Source organism: Centrocercus urophasianus, unplaced genomic scaffold (genome assembly GCF_019232065.1).
Source record: "Centrocercus urophasianus isolate 14NV4802_14NV808 unplaced genomic scaffold, USGS_Curo_1.0 seq_16, whole genome shotgun sequence".
NCBI classification, from domain to species: Eukaryota; Metazoa; Chordata; class Aves; order Galliformes; family Phasianidae; genus Centrocercus; species Centrocercus urophasianus.
The window spans coordinates 21,069,082-21,086,961 of record NW_024884711.1 but is presented as its reverse complement, the minus strand read 5'-3'; the positions used below and the strand labels follow the sequence as shown (position 1 = coordinate 21,086,961).

Genomic DNA, 17,880 nt, shown 5'->3' with positions numbered 1-17,880 from the left:
AAAAAAAAAAAAAGAAAGAAAAAGCTCCTTTTTTTTTTTTTTTTTTTGTTGAGAAACAAAATACATTTTTCCTTTATGAAACTTTTGACATAATTGCTAAAAGAGGAGTCATGAGGAAGTCACTCAACAATGCAGCAAACAGGTTGGTGGCTGCAGTGGATTCAGAAAGACAAAACATACATGTCTTTTAGTGGACTTTGCATTTCTTTAAAGAAAAAACATGAAAGAGTAAGAAAATTACACTATTATTACACTATTTAATATGTAATTTTCATTACACAAGTTTTTCTTGTGTAATTGCAAGCTGAAAACATCTTTTTGAAACACATTTCTCTCCCATAGAACTCACAAAGTTTGGTTGCTACAGAAAACAGAAGGTTACAAGAACCTATACAGTGATTTTGTTTTTCAAATTTCAGCAGAACTTCAAGGTGGTTATTACCTATTCTTCATTCTACTCACCGATCTAAACTACAAAACAGTTCTTTGTAATACATACTCAAGGATAGAAGTTGTATAGTAGGAAGACAATACAAGATAGGTCTTTGGACACTGAGAAAAATGAAAGGTTGGAAGTGTAAACATGCCTAATATTTCTCTGTGAGGAAGCCATATTTCACTTCTCTTTCCAAAGGCATAATAGAGTAACAAAATAACTTTAAACAAGTAAACTTAAGTTTAAAGCATTAAGGAGAACCTCAACTAGCTGGATCCCTAGCTAGTAGGAATATATGTAATCTCAGCAATGTCAATAATATGACATGAAGTTATGCTAGCTGTTGATCTCACTCATAACATCTACAGCCCACACCTAACCATAAATACATGAATTATGTTTGCCTTTTTAAAACTGATTGAAGCTTAATAACAACTTATATTTGAAATATTCATGGACACAAGTTAGCTTTGAAGTTAAATACTTAAGTGGATAAAGTGGACTGTATATCTAATCTTAACTAAATGTTTCCCTTAGTTACTAATACCAGTGAAGTTTCACTAGTTAAAATCATTATTACAGAGAAGAAATGCAAAGCCCACAGCACATTAAGGGGCATTTAATCCTGCTCATTGCCAGGACACAGTACATGTTCTTGGCAGTAACAGCTCCTCCACTATGTTCCCCATCTTTGCTTCAAGATTTGACAGAGTGATTTCTAAGCAAGATTTTAACTACAGTTTCCCAACACTGACACTGTTACAATCTTTCTGACTTTCTTACCTCTTTCAGTGTTGCAAGTTTCAATTTAAGATCACAAACTTAGTTGTAAAGCCCATTCAGCAAGGAATGAAGTTAGAAGTGAAGTGTGGTATCACTAAGACTGTTCCTGGGCTATAGTTGAGCCCATAGTGGAGCCCATCAGTTTTCTTTATATATTCTGCAAACCACACTCACACCTTATCTGTACATAACACCATAAATGAGCTTTGTCCAGAAAATTTAAATGAGGCTAGAGAAATAAAATGCACCAAAAATGCTGGTGGACCACAATTTGGTTGCCTCTGGAATAGTAAATGACCACAACACTGGTGTAACATTTGTGTCCATCACCATTTTTTGGCTCAATTGGCTGTAATAAAGCCTATGCAGGTGCACATTTTGCAATGAAAACTCATCCATCCTCTCTCTGTTAAAAAGCAAAAAAGTAAAAAGCAGTAAGGGAATAAAATAAAATAAAATAAAATAAAATAAAACAAAATAAAATAAAATAAAATATTAAATGAAAAACCCAAATGTTCCTGCCAGTCTCCTGCCAGTAACAGGGTGTGCACTGTATAGACTTATAGATTATATATAGTAAGTAATTATAATACAGTTTGAAGGCAGGTTTAGATGCTAGAGAAAACAGTCACTACCATGACACTTCTGCAACAGTAATTTCCCCATAGCTTTGGTTATGTTCATCTCCATTCCTGTTTAGCAGAGCCCACAGCAATATACATTATATCCATGTATATGTCTGAAACTCTATAACCTTTGCCAGAGTAACTCTCCAGGAAGCTCTTCTGACCTTTACTTAAGATAAAGAAAGTAAGTGAAATGAAGAAATAAATGTTCCTTTGATAATACTGTGTAAGCTGTGGCTAAGGAACTTTGAAATACAACAGCATTAATGAAATAGCCATATTAGGAAAATTTCTTTATCGCCAAAAGCAATGACAAGCTTCAATGGGGCTTTTCATTCACAGTCCACAAATTATTTTCCAAGAATCATTGACTTGTTTTGTAACGATAATTGTGGGTTAATAGAAGCCCTTAACTGTACTTTGTACTCTTACACAAAGGATGTATGCATACAGGACTATATCTGAACCCAGCTCCATATGTAGGATAAGGTAATTAATTTTCAACATAGAAACAGTTTCAGTTTTCAGATTATAGAATAAAAAAAAAAAATAATAATTGTGAAGGCACAGATGAAAAAATGTTATAAAGGGCAACCCTAATAGTGATTAAACTTGTTGGTTGGTATTTGTACAGGAACTTGTAGAGAAAAACAAAAACTAAATTGTTCTTCTGCAAGTATACTATCAGCATCCAGGAGAAGTCATATTTATATATTATCTCTACAAAACATTGTCATATTGCTTTAAGAATATTTTTTTTTTCAGTGTATATATTTAAGTAACTGGAAAAAAAAAATTGATACAAGATTTATAAAAAAACTCAACAACTCTGATTTTATTTTTTAGAGGTTAAATACTATTGTAATGCAATTGTTTCAGATCTCTCTAATTTTAATTCCAACATATCAGTACACAACTATATTTAACAGCTACCTGGTTTAGCAAACTGCAGTAATTTACTCTGATGGGATAAATTATTTAAGTTATTTAGCAAAATGGAAAGCTACCACGCATTCCACTGCAGTCAGCAGACAGTGCTGAGAAAAGATCTGATGATGGAGAGAAGTCGTGCCGCAAGGAAAGATGAGCACGAAGCAGCCATAAGAAGTCTGTGACTTTGTCATACAGCATTTCTCTTCCGTATTTTTAATGCCCTTGCAACCACCCAGTTACACAGACCAGCAGGTACAGTGAAGGAGAGCAAGCGTTTAACAGAATATCAGCAGCAGTTCAATAGGTAACAAGCAAGATTTGAGGGGTATGGAGTAACAAAAAAACTATAGGCACACTTTAAGTGAACTAGTAACCAACACAAAGCATCCAGCTTGACATAACTACTGCTTTCTCCTTTTGATTCAAGGCAAAGTTTCATCTGAGTAACAAAATACCATGTTAGAATGACTTAAAAATGCCCCAGCAGTGGCTGTGCTTGATTATCTGAAGACTTTTCTTTATTTATTCATATACAAAATCTGTTGAGCAGCCTGATTTCTGCCTGGGACAATTGTCTGCTACATCCCCCCAGCCCAGCGTCCTTCTCCTTACACCAAGGGAAAGAAAGAGCCTCTCTGCCCTCAGGCAGGACCTGTTCCTCACTTCCTTGGGGTCGGGAAGTACAGGAGCTGGACCCTGCTAAAGGTTAAACCTTCAGCCCAAGCAGTCCTTTTTGGCTGCATGTCAAGTCGCCACTTGCTTTATCTGTTCCTCATGCTGATGTCACTGCCCGGCAAAAGGCACCACCACATGACCGCGGATGACACAATAAATAACAAATACAAAGAGCCAAATATAAATATACAAGGACATATTTTTAAGAAAGCGATGATTCATTCTGTACTTACAACTTTCAGCCTGATAGTCTGGCACAAACTGCTCGTCATTGTCAGGTACCTGAGCTGAAGAAAGGAAAACAAAAACGAGAAACAAACAGACAAAAAATAACAAAACAAAACAAAACAAAACAAAACAAAAAAAAAAAAAACGAGGAAAGAATTAAAAGAAGTCATTAAAGCATAAATAAAGATTCTTGTGCTTAATTTGAAGCATAGCCAAGATTAAAATTAGAATTTTTGTTTCTCTCATTGTTGGCCATGAAAATCAGGCATGAAAATCAGGCAAGCGGCTTGGTTCCGTACTGGACAAGCTCAGGGTGAAGCTGCGTGGTGCAGCCCTGCTAAGGGATGCTGAGGATGGGAAGGCTGCTGCTGGCACCACGCTCTGCACCTGCCGAAATCCTGCCATGCTCATTTGCAAAAACATCTGCACGGAAAGCACCAAATCCTAGTGTTTAACACCTATGCATCTTTAACCCCAAGCTACTGCATCTTTGGCAAACTTAAAAATGATTCCAGTTTTTCATGGCAGCCAGCCAACTCAGTAGGGTTCTTTTTGTTATTATTTTAAATACTCAAAAAGAGCTATTTTAGCAGACCGCAGAATTGCTGGTTCAATAACAACATTTCAGACACTGAAAAAAACCATACTTATTTAAACAAGAATCATTATTAACATCCATTCAACTTTTCTGAGATCATCTTAGCTTTTAAGAAACTTTCATCACAAATCTGAGCCATAAAATACGATCATTTCATGGTCTGCTGATACATAATATTGCTTCTGTGGTACCATGCCTCCTTCTCATTGTGTACCTAAGACATTAGCTGTAGTGTCTTGTAATCTCATTAGAAGCATTTAAGCTGAAACACCACTAAGTGTATATCATAGGTGAGTACATTTGGAGAGTGGCATCCTCAGAGCACAACTGGCCCTTGCTACTTCCTACAGAGATCCAGCTTACCGTGTCTGAACTCCGTCATCTTTTGCTCAGTGCACACTAACTACATTCATTGCTGCAAAGCTTCATAAAGTTATCTGCTAGAACATATTTTAATTTACACACTTCTTGTCTAAAGAGAAGCAAATAATTCACATGATCTTAATTAAAAGTTAGCATCTGCCATGATGTGCTTACCCAATAAGATTCAAGAGGTAAATACAGGTCGTACAATAATTTATTGAACCAGTAGCTATCAAACCAATAAAAACGGTAAATGATAAAATGTAACTTCAATGCCTTAGAGAGCCCTTTCCAGTTTAAGGTACGTAAGTTCTCCTTTATATTTATGCAATTGCTACTAGCTTGAACAGCATTTATTTGAATTAAAAATACATATTTAATTACAATTATTTTCACTGTGCTCTTCAGTACTCTTTTTGGACCAGGTCTCTTACTCAGGAAATAGCTCTAATCACTTAACTGGGAGGTTTATATCCCTGGGTAAAGACTCCAGAATCAGGTTCATCATACTGAAAATTTATTTGCTCTCAATTTTAAAACAAATGTTTAAAGTCTTAGTTTCTTAATTGTAGCAAATATCGCTTAAGAACAAATGACCTTGGGAGCTCTGCAAACACTGACTTTAAGGGAAGTGAAGGTAAGATAAATATATGAAGAGTAATTCATATTACCTGAAAAAAAAAAAAAAAAAAAAAAAAAAAAAAAAAAAAAAGCATTGCTATTGTTGTTTTGTTAGTTTTTTGCGGTCAACTTACTGCGATCTACTCTCCTAACAGAAGTCTGTCTCGGAGGCCACATTAGCTCCTCGAAGTTTGAAGTTGTGTATGTAATTTACCAAACCAAATATTTCTAGTATTTTTGATGCATTAAATTTCTCTTTCCAATAGGGAAAACACAGGACTTTTACCAGAAATTAACTGAAGGACAATACAAGCCCAAATATTAATACAATGAAATTTCTGACATTTCATGCAATTCACTACATGTGAATGTTAGACACTTTCCTAACAAAAATGCCAAATATATGACCATCACTGAAGAATCCAATTATGAAATCAAGTTTCGGATTTTTCGTATTTCCAATTGTTTTCAAAAGATTTGTGCATACATTCGCAGTTAAAAGTAATTCCATCAAGTAATTTCTTGTTTACAGAAGGCACATCCCACACATTGTTCTTAAGCCAGCTATCATTTTCACATGCAGCAAGGAGGCTAGAATGATTCTAATTTTATTATATGAACACAAGAGCATATATACATGTACGTCAATTTGTGAAGCCGGGATATTTGAAAAAGGCTAAATGAAACAAAAAAACTCCTGCTGAAAACAAGAAGCTTCGTTTAGTGATTGCAGAACTGGGACAGCAATCTTATATAACTTTCTAGAGCATATTCTGTGTGCCGGACTGCTTCACAGCGATTTATTGTGTCTCCAGCAGTTTAACCTGACTTACTTCAAGTAAATCTTGTATTTAATATATTAGTAAATGAGGTCTGGATTAAACAAGAAAAATACTTTTTTCATTGATCCCCCAAAATTATGAAGACATATTTAACAGAGATTAAGGCGCATCATTTTATCAGTGCTCTAGAAAGAGATGGAGACTGCTGTCAAAGTGTATTTTAAATACAATATTGACACAGCCTTAGAAGTCTCTGTAGGACAAGGACTGAAATAAGACAAAAGTGTTTAAGACTATGCCAAATATAAACAAAACAAAACATAACGTCCAAATGTTCAACCTGGTAACGTTTCCTACCAGAATCTATTTCTGAGGTACCGATGGTATTAAACTGAGCCAGCAAGTCTAGACACAGAAATTAAAAGGACTCACTATCTGTTAAAGACGAGAACTTAAATTGTTCCTTCAGTTAACCTGGTATCACTTTTTTTTAAATAGCAAAATTGCAACTCACACATAATCATACTGCAGAAATGCAAAGGACCATCAGCCCAAAACACGGACTTCTTCCAACAGCATCTTGCTGTGAGAAGCCAAACGGTCTGGATACATCATCCCATTACTCAAAGGGAAGAGGGCTTTTATACATTCAGTTTGGATAATTACACAAAGCCTTTGCAGCAAATTAAAAGGACAGGTAAAGACACTTTAACATGAATGTCTGAAAGGAAAATGTAACTTGCAGCGTTGCAACTGTCTGCACATTTATATACACATGACATTCATTTCCTCTTTTCTTTTATTCACAAATACTGCAATTCAGCAAGACTGCTATAAAATCTTCATTGGACTTCTGTTAATGTACTCAGTACAGGACACAATGCATAAATCACCGAAACTTTTTTCTTCTACTTTGTCTTTCAGAGGAAAATTGAAAAAGATGCCTGAAACAATCATCTAACTGAGCTCATTCCCTGAGCTACCTAATTATGGGGGTTGAGAAGGGAAGCATATACCAAAAGAGTAATAAAAGGTTTTGAAGGATATTAAGCACGTGGCTTTTACTGCTAATAGCAGAAGCAGCAACATCAGTTCATTCCACATTCAAAGTCAAAAAGTCTCACAATCCTGGAGCAGACAACATCTGCAGCAAGCTATCCAGTTCTGTCTAGATTATTAACAAAAGTTTTCTTTTTCCTCTTATTAAAGCTATAATGTCTCAAGAGCACTTGGGAAGTGTAGAAAAATGTTAATGATAATCTCGAGGACATTATCAGTTTAGAGTTTACAGCTTCACTACCTACTCAGTTAAATTCAGTTTGTAAAAAACAAATGTTTGCAGCACAAAAATGCTTAAGATTTGTTTGCAGTTTTCAGAGTTCTAAAAAGCCCTTAAAAAGCTGAACTGTGGCACATTTTGCAGAGGCAATGACGTTCAAAAACAGGGATAAAAAAAAAAGAAGTTTTAAATTAGGGCCTGTTACCTTGCTTTCCCTGCAAGTAAACAAAAATAAAAAGTCCCCATGAACAAGCATCCAGGACAAAAGGAGTTAATATTTAATTAAAACCAGCTCTATCCACTGTAACAATGACCTGGAGCCAAACAAGGCAGAAGATGTATGAGTCATTCTTTCTGCCAGTGAATGAGACAGCTGATCTCCGAAGCAATTCCTCAAGACAAGCAGTCAGAACTGGAGTTCTGCCTCCATTCACAAAAACACAGTCCAGCACGAACCATGTGGCCCCAACCACAAGCTTTTCATGTCACACCCTTCCAGAAAGCTACAGCAAAGTAAACTTGAACTTTAGGCATAAACACACTGATTTCACTGCTTTGTCTCAAGACGTAGCACAGACCTGCCGAGGAACATATTTAATAAATGAAAAGTTAAGCGAGCTATAAAGGGCTTAAATTTAACTCTTCCTTCTCCTGATTACAAACAGCTTTGTAAAGCAGAACTGCACTCCAGGGAAAGGTGTTCTTGTTTAAAAACATCAACTTTTTTTTTTTTTTTAAAGAAAACAAGGAGCTGCAAACCTCCTTGCTTCACTTAAAACTTTATTTTGAGTATCATGACACTTCCTCTGGTGCTGTGTTCTCTGACCTCAAGCTACTCTTTTAGAGCTAAGAGCCATTTGTTTTAAAATATCAGAGATTTATTCAAAGTGCCAAAAGAAATTTAAATTGACAGGAAATTATACATAGCCAGTAGTGTTTTAGCTGGAGCTAAAATAAGACTTTCAGGCCTCAGAAGTAATGAGTCTACTTAGTTCTCCGTTTTCTTTGATTGTCAGTTCTCAGTATCTGAAAGATTATATACATTCTAACATTCCTGAAATAATGGGGTGGTAGGGAGAGGGGTGGTTTGCCTTTTGGGTTTTGCTGTTTTTTTTTTTTTTTTTTTTTTTTTTTTTTTTTTTTTTTTTTTTTTTCCAGAGGAACAACTGTTTCTAACAAAGGAGCATTCAGAAGCAGCACAGTGACAAATTTCAAGATGACAAAAAAAATATATTTCCCATAAGCACTGGATTTACTGTCAAAACAACCCCAAACTCTTTTTACATAAGTGAGATGCTCTGACTAATAAACTTAAATGCAGTTCAAAACTAGCTCCAGATCTCAAAATTCTTCCTTATGTGAATAATCCCTAGGAATATGAAGATGGGTTTGCAGAATCTGTTCTTCATTTGGTATTATACTAAAAATGAGAAAAAAGCTTATGAGGAACACTCTCATTTAACACTGTGCTACATCTCCTCATAGTTTGCAGACCCCACTACGCCTTTGAAAATTATTATTTTGAATAAAAGAAATTTACTTTTCCAGCAAACAAGAAAAATCTTAGAATGTTTATTACTATACAAACTTTTAGACTTGTAGATTTCTGGTGGTTTTATTTGCTTTGGATTTCTTAATAAAAGAAAACACAGACACCCATCCCATTTTGCTTAATCTCACTTTTCCCCGTTTTTTGTCCACAAGTACTTAAGAGTTATGAGTTTCTGAAAGCCAAATCTGTCAGACTACTAGAATTTATAAAAGAAGCTATTCTCTGAATCACAAATCCCAAAATGAAAATTTTTTCACTGCTTTTTAAAATATGCCCATTCGGGTAGGTCTCTGCTATTATTATTATTATCTGCATTGAGGCATCCTTTCTTGAGTATTTTTTACTCCTAGGAGAACATGGATAGCTCCCAAATATGGCTCCGTTGTATTTGCTGGCTACATTTTACAACTTTCTGACAGAAAACAACTTAGGCATAGTAAACCACTACACAGCTTCATTGATTTAAATAAAACTACTTTAACTACACAAATATTTGATAACTTCCTTTTATTAAAAGTGATGTTTTGAGAACTAGAAACTGTTCATTTTCATACCTCCCAGTTGAAGGAGTAAACTAGACGTCAACATAAGATTGGACATCACCACAACATTGGTGCATCCTCCACAGGCGACCAGAGGGCAGAAACTCATTTCCTAAAGTCCAGCTCAGATGTAGGAATTAGTTATCTGGGAGAAATAATTCATTCTCAGATACCAAGAAACAGTGCTTAAATCCTGGTAGCCAGCAGTAGCCATCTACTCACTTTAACTAAGCTGTTGTAGAGACATGAACCCGTTACTGTAGCCATTATTATTTCAAACCACTTAGTTTTCACTTAAGCCTTTTGTATTTTTTCAAGTCATGCAACATAAAGTTTTATTTTTTTTTTCAGTTTACTACCATCTGAGGAATGGATTATCTACCACTTTAGGAAGCAGATCTACTGCATACATTTCTTATTTGCTTGTGATGCTTTTTACATATCTTTAACGCAGTGTAGGAGGAACTTGTATCTGAAAGAGTAATCTTTAATAAAAAAAAATTGTTTCTTGTTTAATCTATTATTCTCCCAAAACTAGATGCTTTTACCATGCAAAGGAGGCTTTCACTCACTAAGAATTTCATTCCTCTCTTCTTTTTGTTCCAGAATCAGAACTAACAGCTACCACGATGAGATAACATTAGATTAATATTTCAATGAATTTTTTCAAATCACTGAACAATTGCTATCTGACAAACTCAATCTAATTCCAAATACATGAAATCAATAAAGTCATCTTCTAATTTTATCATGACAAAATGTTGCCATCAAGTTATTTAAACATAAAACTAAAGATAATATCTGAATAATATTTGTCTTGGTTAGCAACAGGCAATTTTAACTATTTCCTTTCAAGTTTGAAGGTTGAAGCAATTATTAAAGGTTTCCAACTTCACATTTCTGGCATCAGAAATCACTTACTATCTATATTCAGTCCTGAATAACAATCAACATGAAGAAACCTTATTTAGAGTAAGTTTTTTATATAAAAATAATTTTGACTCTTACTTGCACACTTACTACTACAATGTAAAATGCAAAACTCACTTCCATAAAGATCTATGCAGCTAGTGGAATATGCCTCTAAGTTTTCTGCAAATAGCATTCAGCTTGTTAATTATGGAGTAATAAAATATTAAAGAGGTTACTAGATTGTTTACATTTTGCATTAATTCTTCAATATATGAGAACCTTGACCGCTTTCAGTAGGAAAAGAATACATTTCTATTGTGTTTGCTACCAACTTTTCACATATGACAGTAACAGTAAACACAGGTGACATTAACTGATCTCCAGGCTAAATTATGTGTTACAGTACGGGTAACTTCAGGAAAAATAAGAGCAAACAAACAAACAAGCAACAAAAAACAAAAGCAGCAAGCATTCTTTGCATGTAATAAAACGCAGCTCATTTTCTTCTCCTAACTAATAAGTAGATGTTTGACCTGGTTACTCCCCAGTGGGGATCTGAACTCGTGGGAGAAACCTGGTCAGCTGCCACTGCTTTTCTTAAAAAGGGTCAAGATGTTTTAAAATTTCATGGTCATTTCCCTGGCTCCAGAGCATTATGAAAAGAAATATGTAAACATTACTGACTCTGCCAAATTGGCAGACTAAGAGCCTATGAAGGTCCAGAAGAACATAAATGGACACATCTAACAAGGGGTAAACAAGTCTGACTTTGAAATTGGTTTCCTGGATAAGCTCAACCATGTAGACATTTAAGCAGAGCCACAATATTCTCAAACACCAATATGTTATAAAGACTATCAAAACTAATTGGTTTGTGTGTGTGTGTGTTTGTTTGTTTTCCAATAAATTGTTATGCTCAAGTTAAGAAACCAATATTTGATTCTCTGATGTTGATTTTTTGGGATTTTAGCTTACCCTTTAGGAAAGCTGTGAAAAGTTTTATGGAAGAGATAAAAAACATGGCGTGGCCTTAAACATACAAATTTCTTTAAGTAAGAAAAGTCAGTAATAGTTTTAGTTTAAATATGTTGTCAAAAAACACAGTTATAACATTTTACACATTAATGCCGCTACACGAAAACAAAACCTTTTTCTGTTTCTTTTTTTTATTTTCAAGTACTTACCAGATGACGCTACCTGCATTTAAAGGTTCCTCCACCTAGCTGACATAGATGTAGACACCTTTCTCTCTCAAATCCTATCTAAATTTATTAAGTGAGGCACACTCAACTAAAGGGGAAAAAAAAGGCTTTGATACAATTCATTCTAGTCTAAAGTAGGCAGTGCCTGTAGAATAAAAACTGCCATTACGGTAATTTATGTGCCTACAGAAATGATTAAATCAATTTTAAATTCCATATTATTTTTCAAACTTACATTATTATCTGCACATGCTTTATGAATCTGTATTTTTCTGATTTACGATCAAAGAAATCTAATAATTTTCAGAAACAAAAATGTTCATCCCACTAAAAAATCAAGCTAAAAGTTCCCTCCATCCAAAAAATAATATCTTTTGAATAGCATTTTAACTTACTTCTGGCTAATTAAAATGAATGAGCTGATTTAAAATAAAAAGAGCCTTTTAAAATTACCACAGAGACAGATACAGTTGTAGTTGATCATTATACTAGAAAAACCTATCTTCTTATAGGACATTCTGTTTTCAATGTTTGGGAAAGAATCTTACTAATTCATAGAAACATAACGTCTGCTCCACAAATTTAAAAAGCACTTTTTAATTACATACCAAATAGCTACATGCTAAAAATAATGCTCGGAAAAAAAACATCAGCAAAATAAACAGTCCCCCACACCTTATTTGCAGGTTAAGAACTTGACTAACTACATATAAAGCTACTGAAAAAAAGAAAGACAAAAAACAGTTTGAAACCAAGTAATCACCAGCAACATTTCCCTCTTTCTATGAAAAGCAGCAGCAAGCAGCTCACCCCACCGTCTCTCCCTTCCAAAGGATCTGAGCATCTATTCTATAAACAACTATGCATAGTCCAATGCATAATAAAAATGAAACATATGTGAATATCCATACCCATTTTTATCAGGATAAATTTGGAAAAATTATCTTAGTTTGCATTAAAATCCAATTTCAGAAGTTTACTTTAAAATTTCATCCAGTAATATTCAGAAGAGAAAATGCATAAAAATCTTTATGCTTGAAATAAATAGTATTGTAAATATAAAGGAAAAAAGAAATCAGGAAGCATTGCAGATGAGAACAAATGCTCTTATAAGCAGAAAGCTCCCTTGCATTTTGTTAAAGTTCTCTTATAACAGCAGCTCATCTTTTTTCCTTGGTAAATTAATCTTTCAACAGCTACTTTAAATTCAGATTTCTAAATTATTGTTTTTAAGCTTTCTCTCTTCAGCAGAATGTGCTCTGAAAGATTATTCAAAATACTTAAAAGCAGAAACAGGTGCAAAAAAGACCGATGTCAGTTTTCTAATCACCCAATACACAATCTCATAACTACAAATCAGAAGAAAAGCATGCAAAATATTTAAAAGCAAATAAAAGAAAAAAAAAAAAAAGCAAGAAATAATACTTTTTAAGTATTCCATACACACCTAATGTTCTGTGTTGTGAACAAGGTGGAAAGAAGACACTTGCACTTAAATCTTGAAGCATCCCGTCCCGATGAACCCAGAGAAACTAATTTCTGCCATCAGAAAGTACTCCACCAGAACACCAAATAATTATATGTGCTGCTCTAAAGGAAACAGCAAGCCCAGTTCTGGCTGTATGTAGTCTCTCGAGGTACAATAATATAAACCTGATCAATTGCAATTAAAATCTGAACAGAGGCTTAGAACTTGAAGTCTTGGTGCATTAGTTCTTGCCAAAAGCAGATGTGATTGTGAGCTGGAAGCAATTTCTCCTGGTAATTTGTGATGACACTGGGTAGAGCAGCCCCAGAGTCCCCAAAGACAAACTCATCAGAGGCTCTAATGTATGCATGACACATGAGGTGGCTCTTTTAGAGCTCAATTAATTGGGCTGAACATTAAGACAGCAAGTTCAGGAGTTTTTTTTTTTTTTCTCCCTTCTTCCCCTCAGAGTTATTTTTCCTCTTTTTACAAGCAGTTTTTTCCCTTACCTTCTGCAAGCCATGTCTCCTGTAATTGGCTCAGATCTTGAAAGAGTTCTGCAAAAAGATGAAGACAGGGATAAAAGACTCATACCTTTAATCTCTTCCTAAGATTAATATATACTCAAAAATATCTTTTTCCTGAAGAATAGCATATGTGAATTCTATTTTGGTAGTCAAACATATAGACAAAGATATTTTCGGGTTGCAGTTAATGATTTCTCTACACCTCTATAATACTTACTGTATTATTTTATCAGTTCTTGAAATAATAACAGAATATTAACCAAGTTCTACAGTGCAGTAGGCTTATTCAGCAACACACAGAGAGGCTAAAACTGCTAGTCTTTCTAATACAGGTGAACTATTTCTACTTTTATGTGACCCAGGCCTCCTCCTGCAATATCCATCCGGATAAAGCTCTCTTGGAATTCAGCACAAGTTCTCCCTGTCCAGACTGAATATTTTTATTAGCAGGGTTGTAACTATCATATAAAAATTTTGAAGCAAAGGCCTGAGGAGCTGCAACAGCAAAGAGAAATGGAAAATCTTCTTTCTGTACTTCACCTTATGTTTTACTTTATATGACAAGGGAACTAGCACTATTTCCTGCATACTACACTTATTGTACTTATTTAAAGTGAAACTACTTTCTCCCAAGACTGCATTTTGCAGAAGAAAAACCTTTTTGCAGTTCACTGAAATTGGTCGCTTACAAAGGTGCAAACAAGAGCAGCATTCAGATCATTTGCAAAGCCCTGAAACGCAGTTACAAAAATTCTGTTTACGGACAACGAGTAGGATATTTGAACTGACAAATGGTTTATTTTTAATTTACCGTATTTTGAAAGCGACTTCCTCTTTTCTGAATGCTGACAGTTTACTATTTACATACACTTAAATGACAGAGCCTATTCATTTTTCCTCTCGACTGATACCTCATGTTAGAAATCTTTTAACTGAAAATCAGGAAGCTGTTTTCTTTTCAATTTGCATCAGAAAAAAACTTTTCTAAGCAAATAAGTAGGGTTTTAAAAAGTATCTCAGCGAGTCCTCACCCTGCTACGATTTATATGGGGGTATTGTTAGCCCCTGAGTGCTCTCCTATATGCCTATCATACTCAGAGGGGTGTAAGAGAGCATGTCTACTGACCTTGTAACCTAGAGAAGTGACAACCAGACTACAGATCTCAAGCCCTGGTTATGTCAGCTACCGATGTGAACAAGTTACAAAACTTTGGCTCTCAAAATATCTTCTGTCTTGGTCTTCCTTAACTGAACTTACCAGGGTTTTTAACCCTATCATTGTTATGCTGGCACAACAGCAGCAGCTATACCACAAGGCAAAAGTACATCTCCACACAAGCATTTCTGTTCCTACTCTCACCAGTGAGCATACACCAGTGGAAAAGAGTGAGGGAACATGGAAAGCTCTGAATCTCATGAGGCCTGAAGGAGATAAAACCAGGTGCACTCTGTCCATGACTTGTCTGAGATGCTGCAAAGTCTTGGCCTCAGTGCATGACATTCATGTGCCGCATGCGCAGCAATACCTAAAATGCAACAGGGTAAGTCAAGGAAAGAATATCAGCTTTATCATTTTATTGCCTTTGCCAGTTTGTTTTGCAACAGTAAATGCAATTTTCTTGTCTTGTTTATTCAGATAGTTCTAGATAAATATATTTCCAAAATAAATAAATAAAGAGCTCTCAAGAAAGCTTCTCTGCATTAGTAAGTGAAGGGGGGGGGGGTGGGGGGGGGGAAGAAGAATTAGCCCTCACCTTCTGAATCATGAGCCAGGTCTCTGTTAATGAATTTTCTTTTCCTGACATTTGTCGGTCTCTCATTACAGTTTCTCCCACGCGGATTCTATAAACAGGAAAGATCAGTTACTTTAGAAATCTGAGGGTATTTTTTTTTTTCATTTAATCAAGAATACTCAAAGCCAGCACGAATTCTTTACATTTTCAAACAAGAAAATGATCTTCTTACAGCCTCAAGCTTCTAGCAGAAGATATTGCTGAGCACCTAACATCCTCCTAAAGATTCCTGTGTCTAAATGCAATATAATTCTAGCTATCCATGAAGATTTCTATTTGTGCAGACAAATATGTAAGCAACACAATACTAACCATGTATTTTTTAGCATCTAAAGTACACAAACCTAGACAATAGCATATAGATCCTCTCTGCATAATATACACAGGAGAATCCAAACACAAGACTATAACCAACTGCTCTGTCTTTCCCTCCTCTGTCACTTATAAAACTGTTTGCAAAGTCCTGAAAGCAAATTAAAAAAAAAAAAAAAAAAAAAAAAAAGGTTTGACTCAATTTCTTTCTTCTGAGTGCTGGATGCAAACACAGCCAGAAACTTTGGATGCAGTTGCTGCTCTTGCCTTTCTGATCCAATGATTATGTTTGGGATTTTTTAATCATCCTTAAACTGTCTTTAAAAGAACATTATGTTTATTGCAATTAAGGGAAGATAAGCTTGTCTTGCAGGCACAGCTCTCACATGAAGAGTCGCCCCTACAGCGGCAACAAAGCAGATACTCTGCCTGCACAACTCCCCCACATAAATAAGTCAGAGTCAAGTTTATAAACACCAACTTTAAGATGATCACTCACATTGGTGACCATGTAAGGCACTTGCTGGTCATAAAATCCATCCATCCTGTGGCTCTTCCACGAGTCTGAGCTCAGTGTTTTATTTACTGGGCATTGGATCTGGAGATTTCCTCGGGATCTAGACTCCAATCAGCCTGGAGGGGAATACAAGATGGCTTTTAGATTAAAAAAAAAAAAAAAAAAAAGAAAAAAAATCATGAATGAACTGCTTGCATTTGCATAGCTAATTAACCTCAAAGAGTCCCATTCATAAAAACAATCCTCCCTTCTCTGCCTTCACCTGGGCTACACGCTTCTGCCGAGAAAACCCGGAGCAAAAGCACTTCGGGGCAGCAGCCGAAAGACGGGCGAGAGGCAGGGGTTTATGTACCCTCCCGCAAGATACCCCTGGCCATCCGCGCTGCTGGCAGCCCCGGCTGGGGCCGTGTGCTCGGCTGTAATGGCGATCGGCACCTCACGGCAGCGGCGGCAGCGCCCGCCGGCCACGGCCACGCACACCCACACGCGCACACACACACACGCACACACACAGCACGCACCCCGCCGCCTTCTCCTCGGGGATAGCTCTGGCCAACCCCCGCCACCACGCAATCCCCCAGGGCGCCGGACAAAGTTGCGGGGAAGACCCACCTGAAGGCCACGCACGGCGATCGGCTGCAAAAAAATTCCCTCCAAATTTAATAAAAACATTAATTATTCCCCGGCACTTCCCCCTCGGAAGCAGTGAGCGCCACTGACAGAGCTCAATCCCGTGGTTTTTCCTCTCCTCCTCCTCCAGGGGCCCCCGAGCCGCGCCGGCGGATCCCCGCCGCCCATTGGCTCCCCGCGCCCCCCGCCGGATCGCCGGATCGCCGCCCGCCCGCCCGGCCCCGGCCCCGGCTCGCGCCCCCCGGCCCGGCCCGGCCCCGCTGCCGGCGCGAAGGAGGAACCGCAGCCCGCGGCAGCTCGGCCGGGGGGGGGGTGGGGGATCAGCAGTCATACGCGGCACGGTGCCACCGCACCGACCCCGCGACGATCCTACAGCAGCTCTTACACCCCCGGTTCCCCCCCCCCTCCTCCAATCCCCCATAAATAAATAAGTAAATAAATAAATAAATGGAAATAAATAATTAAATGAAAATAAGAAATTGAACAAGTTTTGTCTCTCTGGCTTCAGAAAAGCAGGGAAACAACATCCCCACACACGTACACCATCCTTTTTCTGGCGGCACAGCAGTCCCACCAAACTTTGCAGGAACCAGAGATGAGGGCACCCGGAGACTTTGACCACAGCTGAGGCTTCATGCTGCTCTGCCACGATCCGGTGGCATCCCAGTTTGTTTTGTTTTGTGATGTTATTATTGTTGTTTTAGCTGAATCATAGAAATCAGTTGTTGCTTTTACTTTCATTACAATTTCTTAGTTTCTGGGTCAGCAGCCAGGCACTAGACACAGGGGTTGTCTTTTTGGTGGCAAGATGTGCAAGCTCAGGATTTCTGATGGACTCTCCAAGCCAACTTACTTTCTTTCTCTGCAGAGAGTGGATGATGGAAGGCCTAAAAACTCTGAACTGCCGACACGCAGCAAAACAGCAGTTTGGTTTTACAAAGCATCCATCCTTGTCCAGGCTTTGGGAACAGAACAGCAGATAGCGCAGCAGACAGGTGGCATACTTGGGTATTCATGACCTGCTGTGAGATACAAAGTTTCAGATTCTTATGATCTGTTGCAGCTCCACAACAACGGGCAGATCCCTGAGGGACCAAATCC

At 37.0% G+C, this 17,880-nt stretch overlaps 1 protein-coding gene across 5 annotated transcripts in view; it reads right to left on the bottom strand.

Annotated features, from left to right (window-relative positions):
* The window catches only part of ETV1 (ETS variant transcription factor 1), a 65,160-nt gene extending 48,273 nt beyond the window's left edge, over positions 1–16,887 (bottom strand). The window contains exons 1-5 of one of the 5 annotated variants that reach the window (XM_042817511.1): positions 16,762–16,887; positions 16,132–16,286; positions 15,282–15,369; positions 13,510–13,557; positions 3,687–3,740 (exon numbers count right to left, since the gene is read on the bottom strand). In XM_042817511.1, coding sequence (XP_042673445.1) covers positions 3,687–3,740; positions 13,510–13,557; positions 15,282–15,369; positions 16,132–16,176 — 235 coding nt within the window. In that variant the 5' untranslated portion in view covers positions 16,177–16,286; positions 16,762–16,887. Of the gene's footprint in view, positions 1–3,686; positions 3,741–9,430; positions 9,502–12,979; positions 13,247–13,509; positions 13,558–15,281; positions 15,370–16,131; positions 16,287–16,411; positions 16,510–16,761 lie in introns of those variants that run through there. The other 4 variants (XM_042817509.1, XM_042817510.1, XM_042817512.1 and 1 more) reach the window with 4 other exon arrangements.
* Between the last annotated feature and the right edge of the window lie 993 nt (positions 16,888–17,880).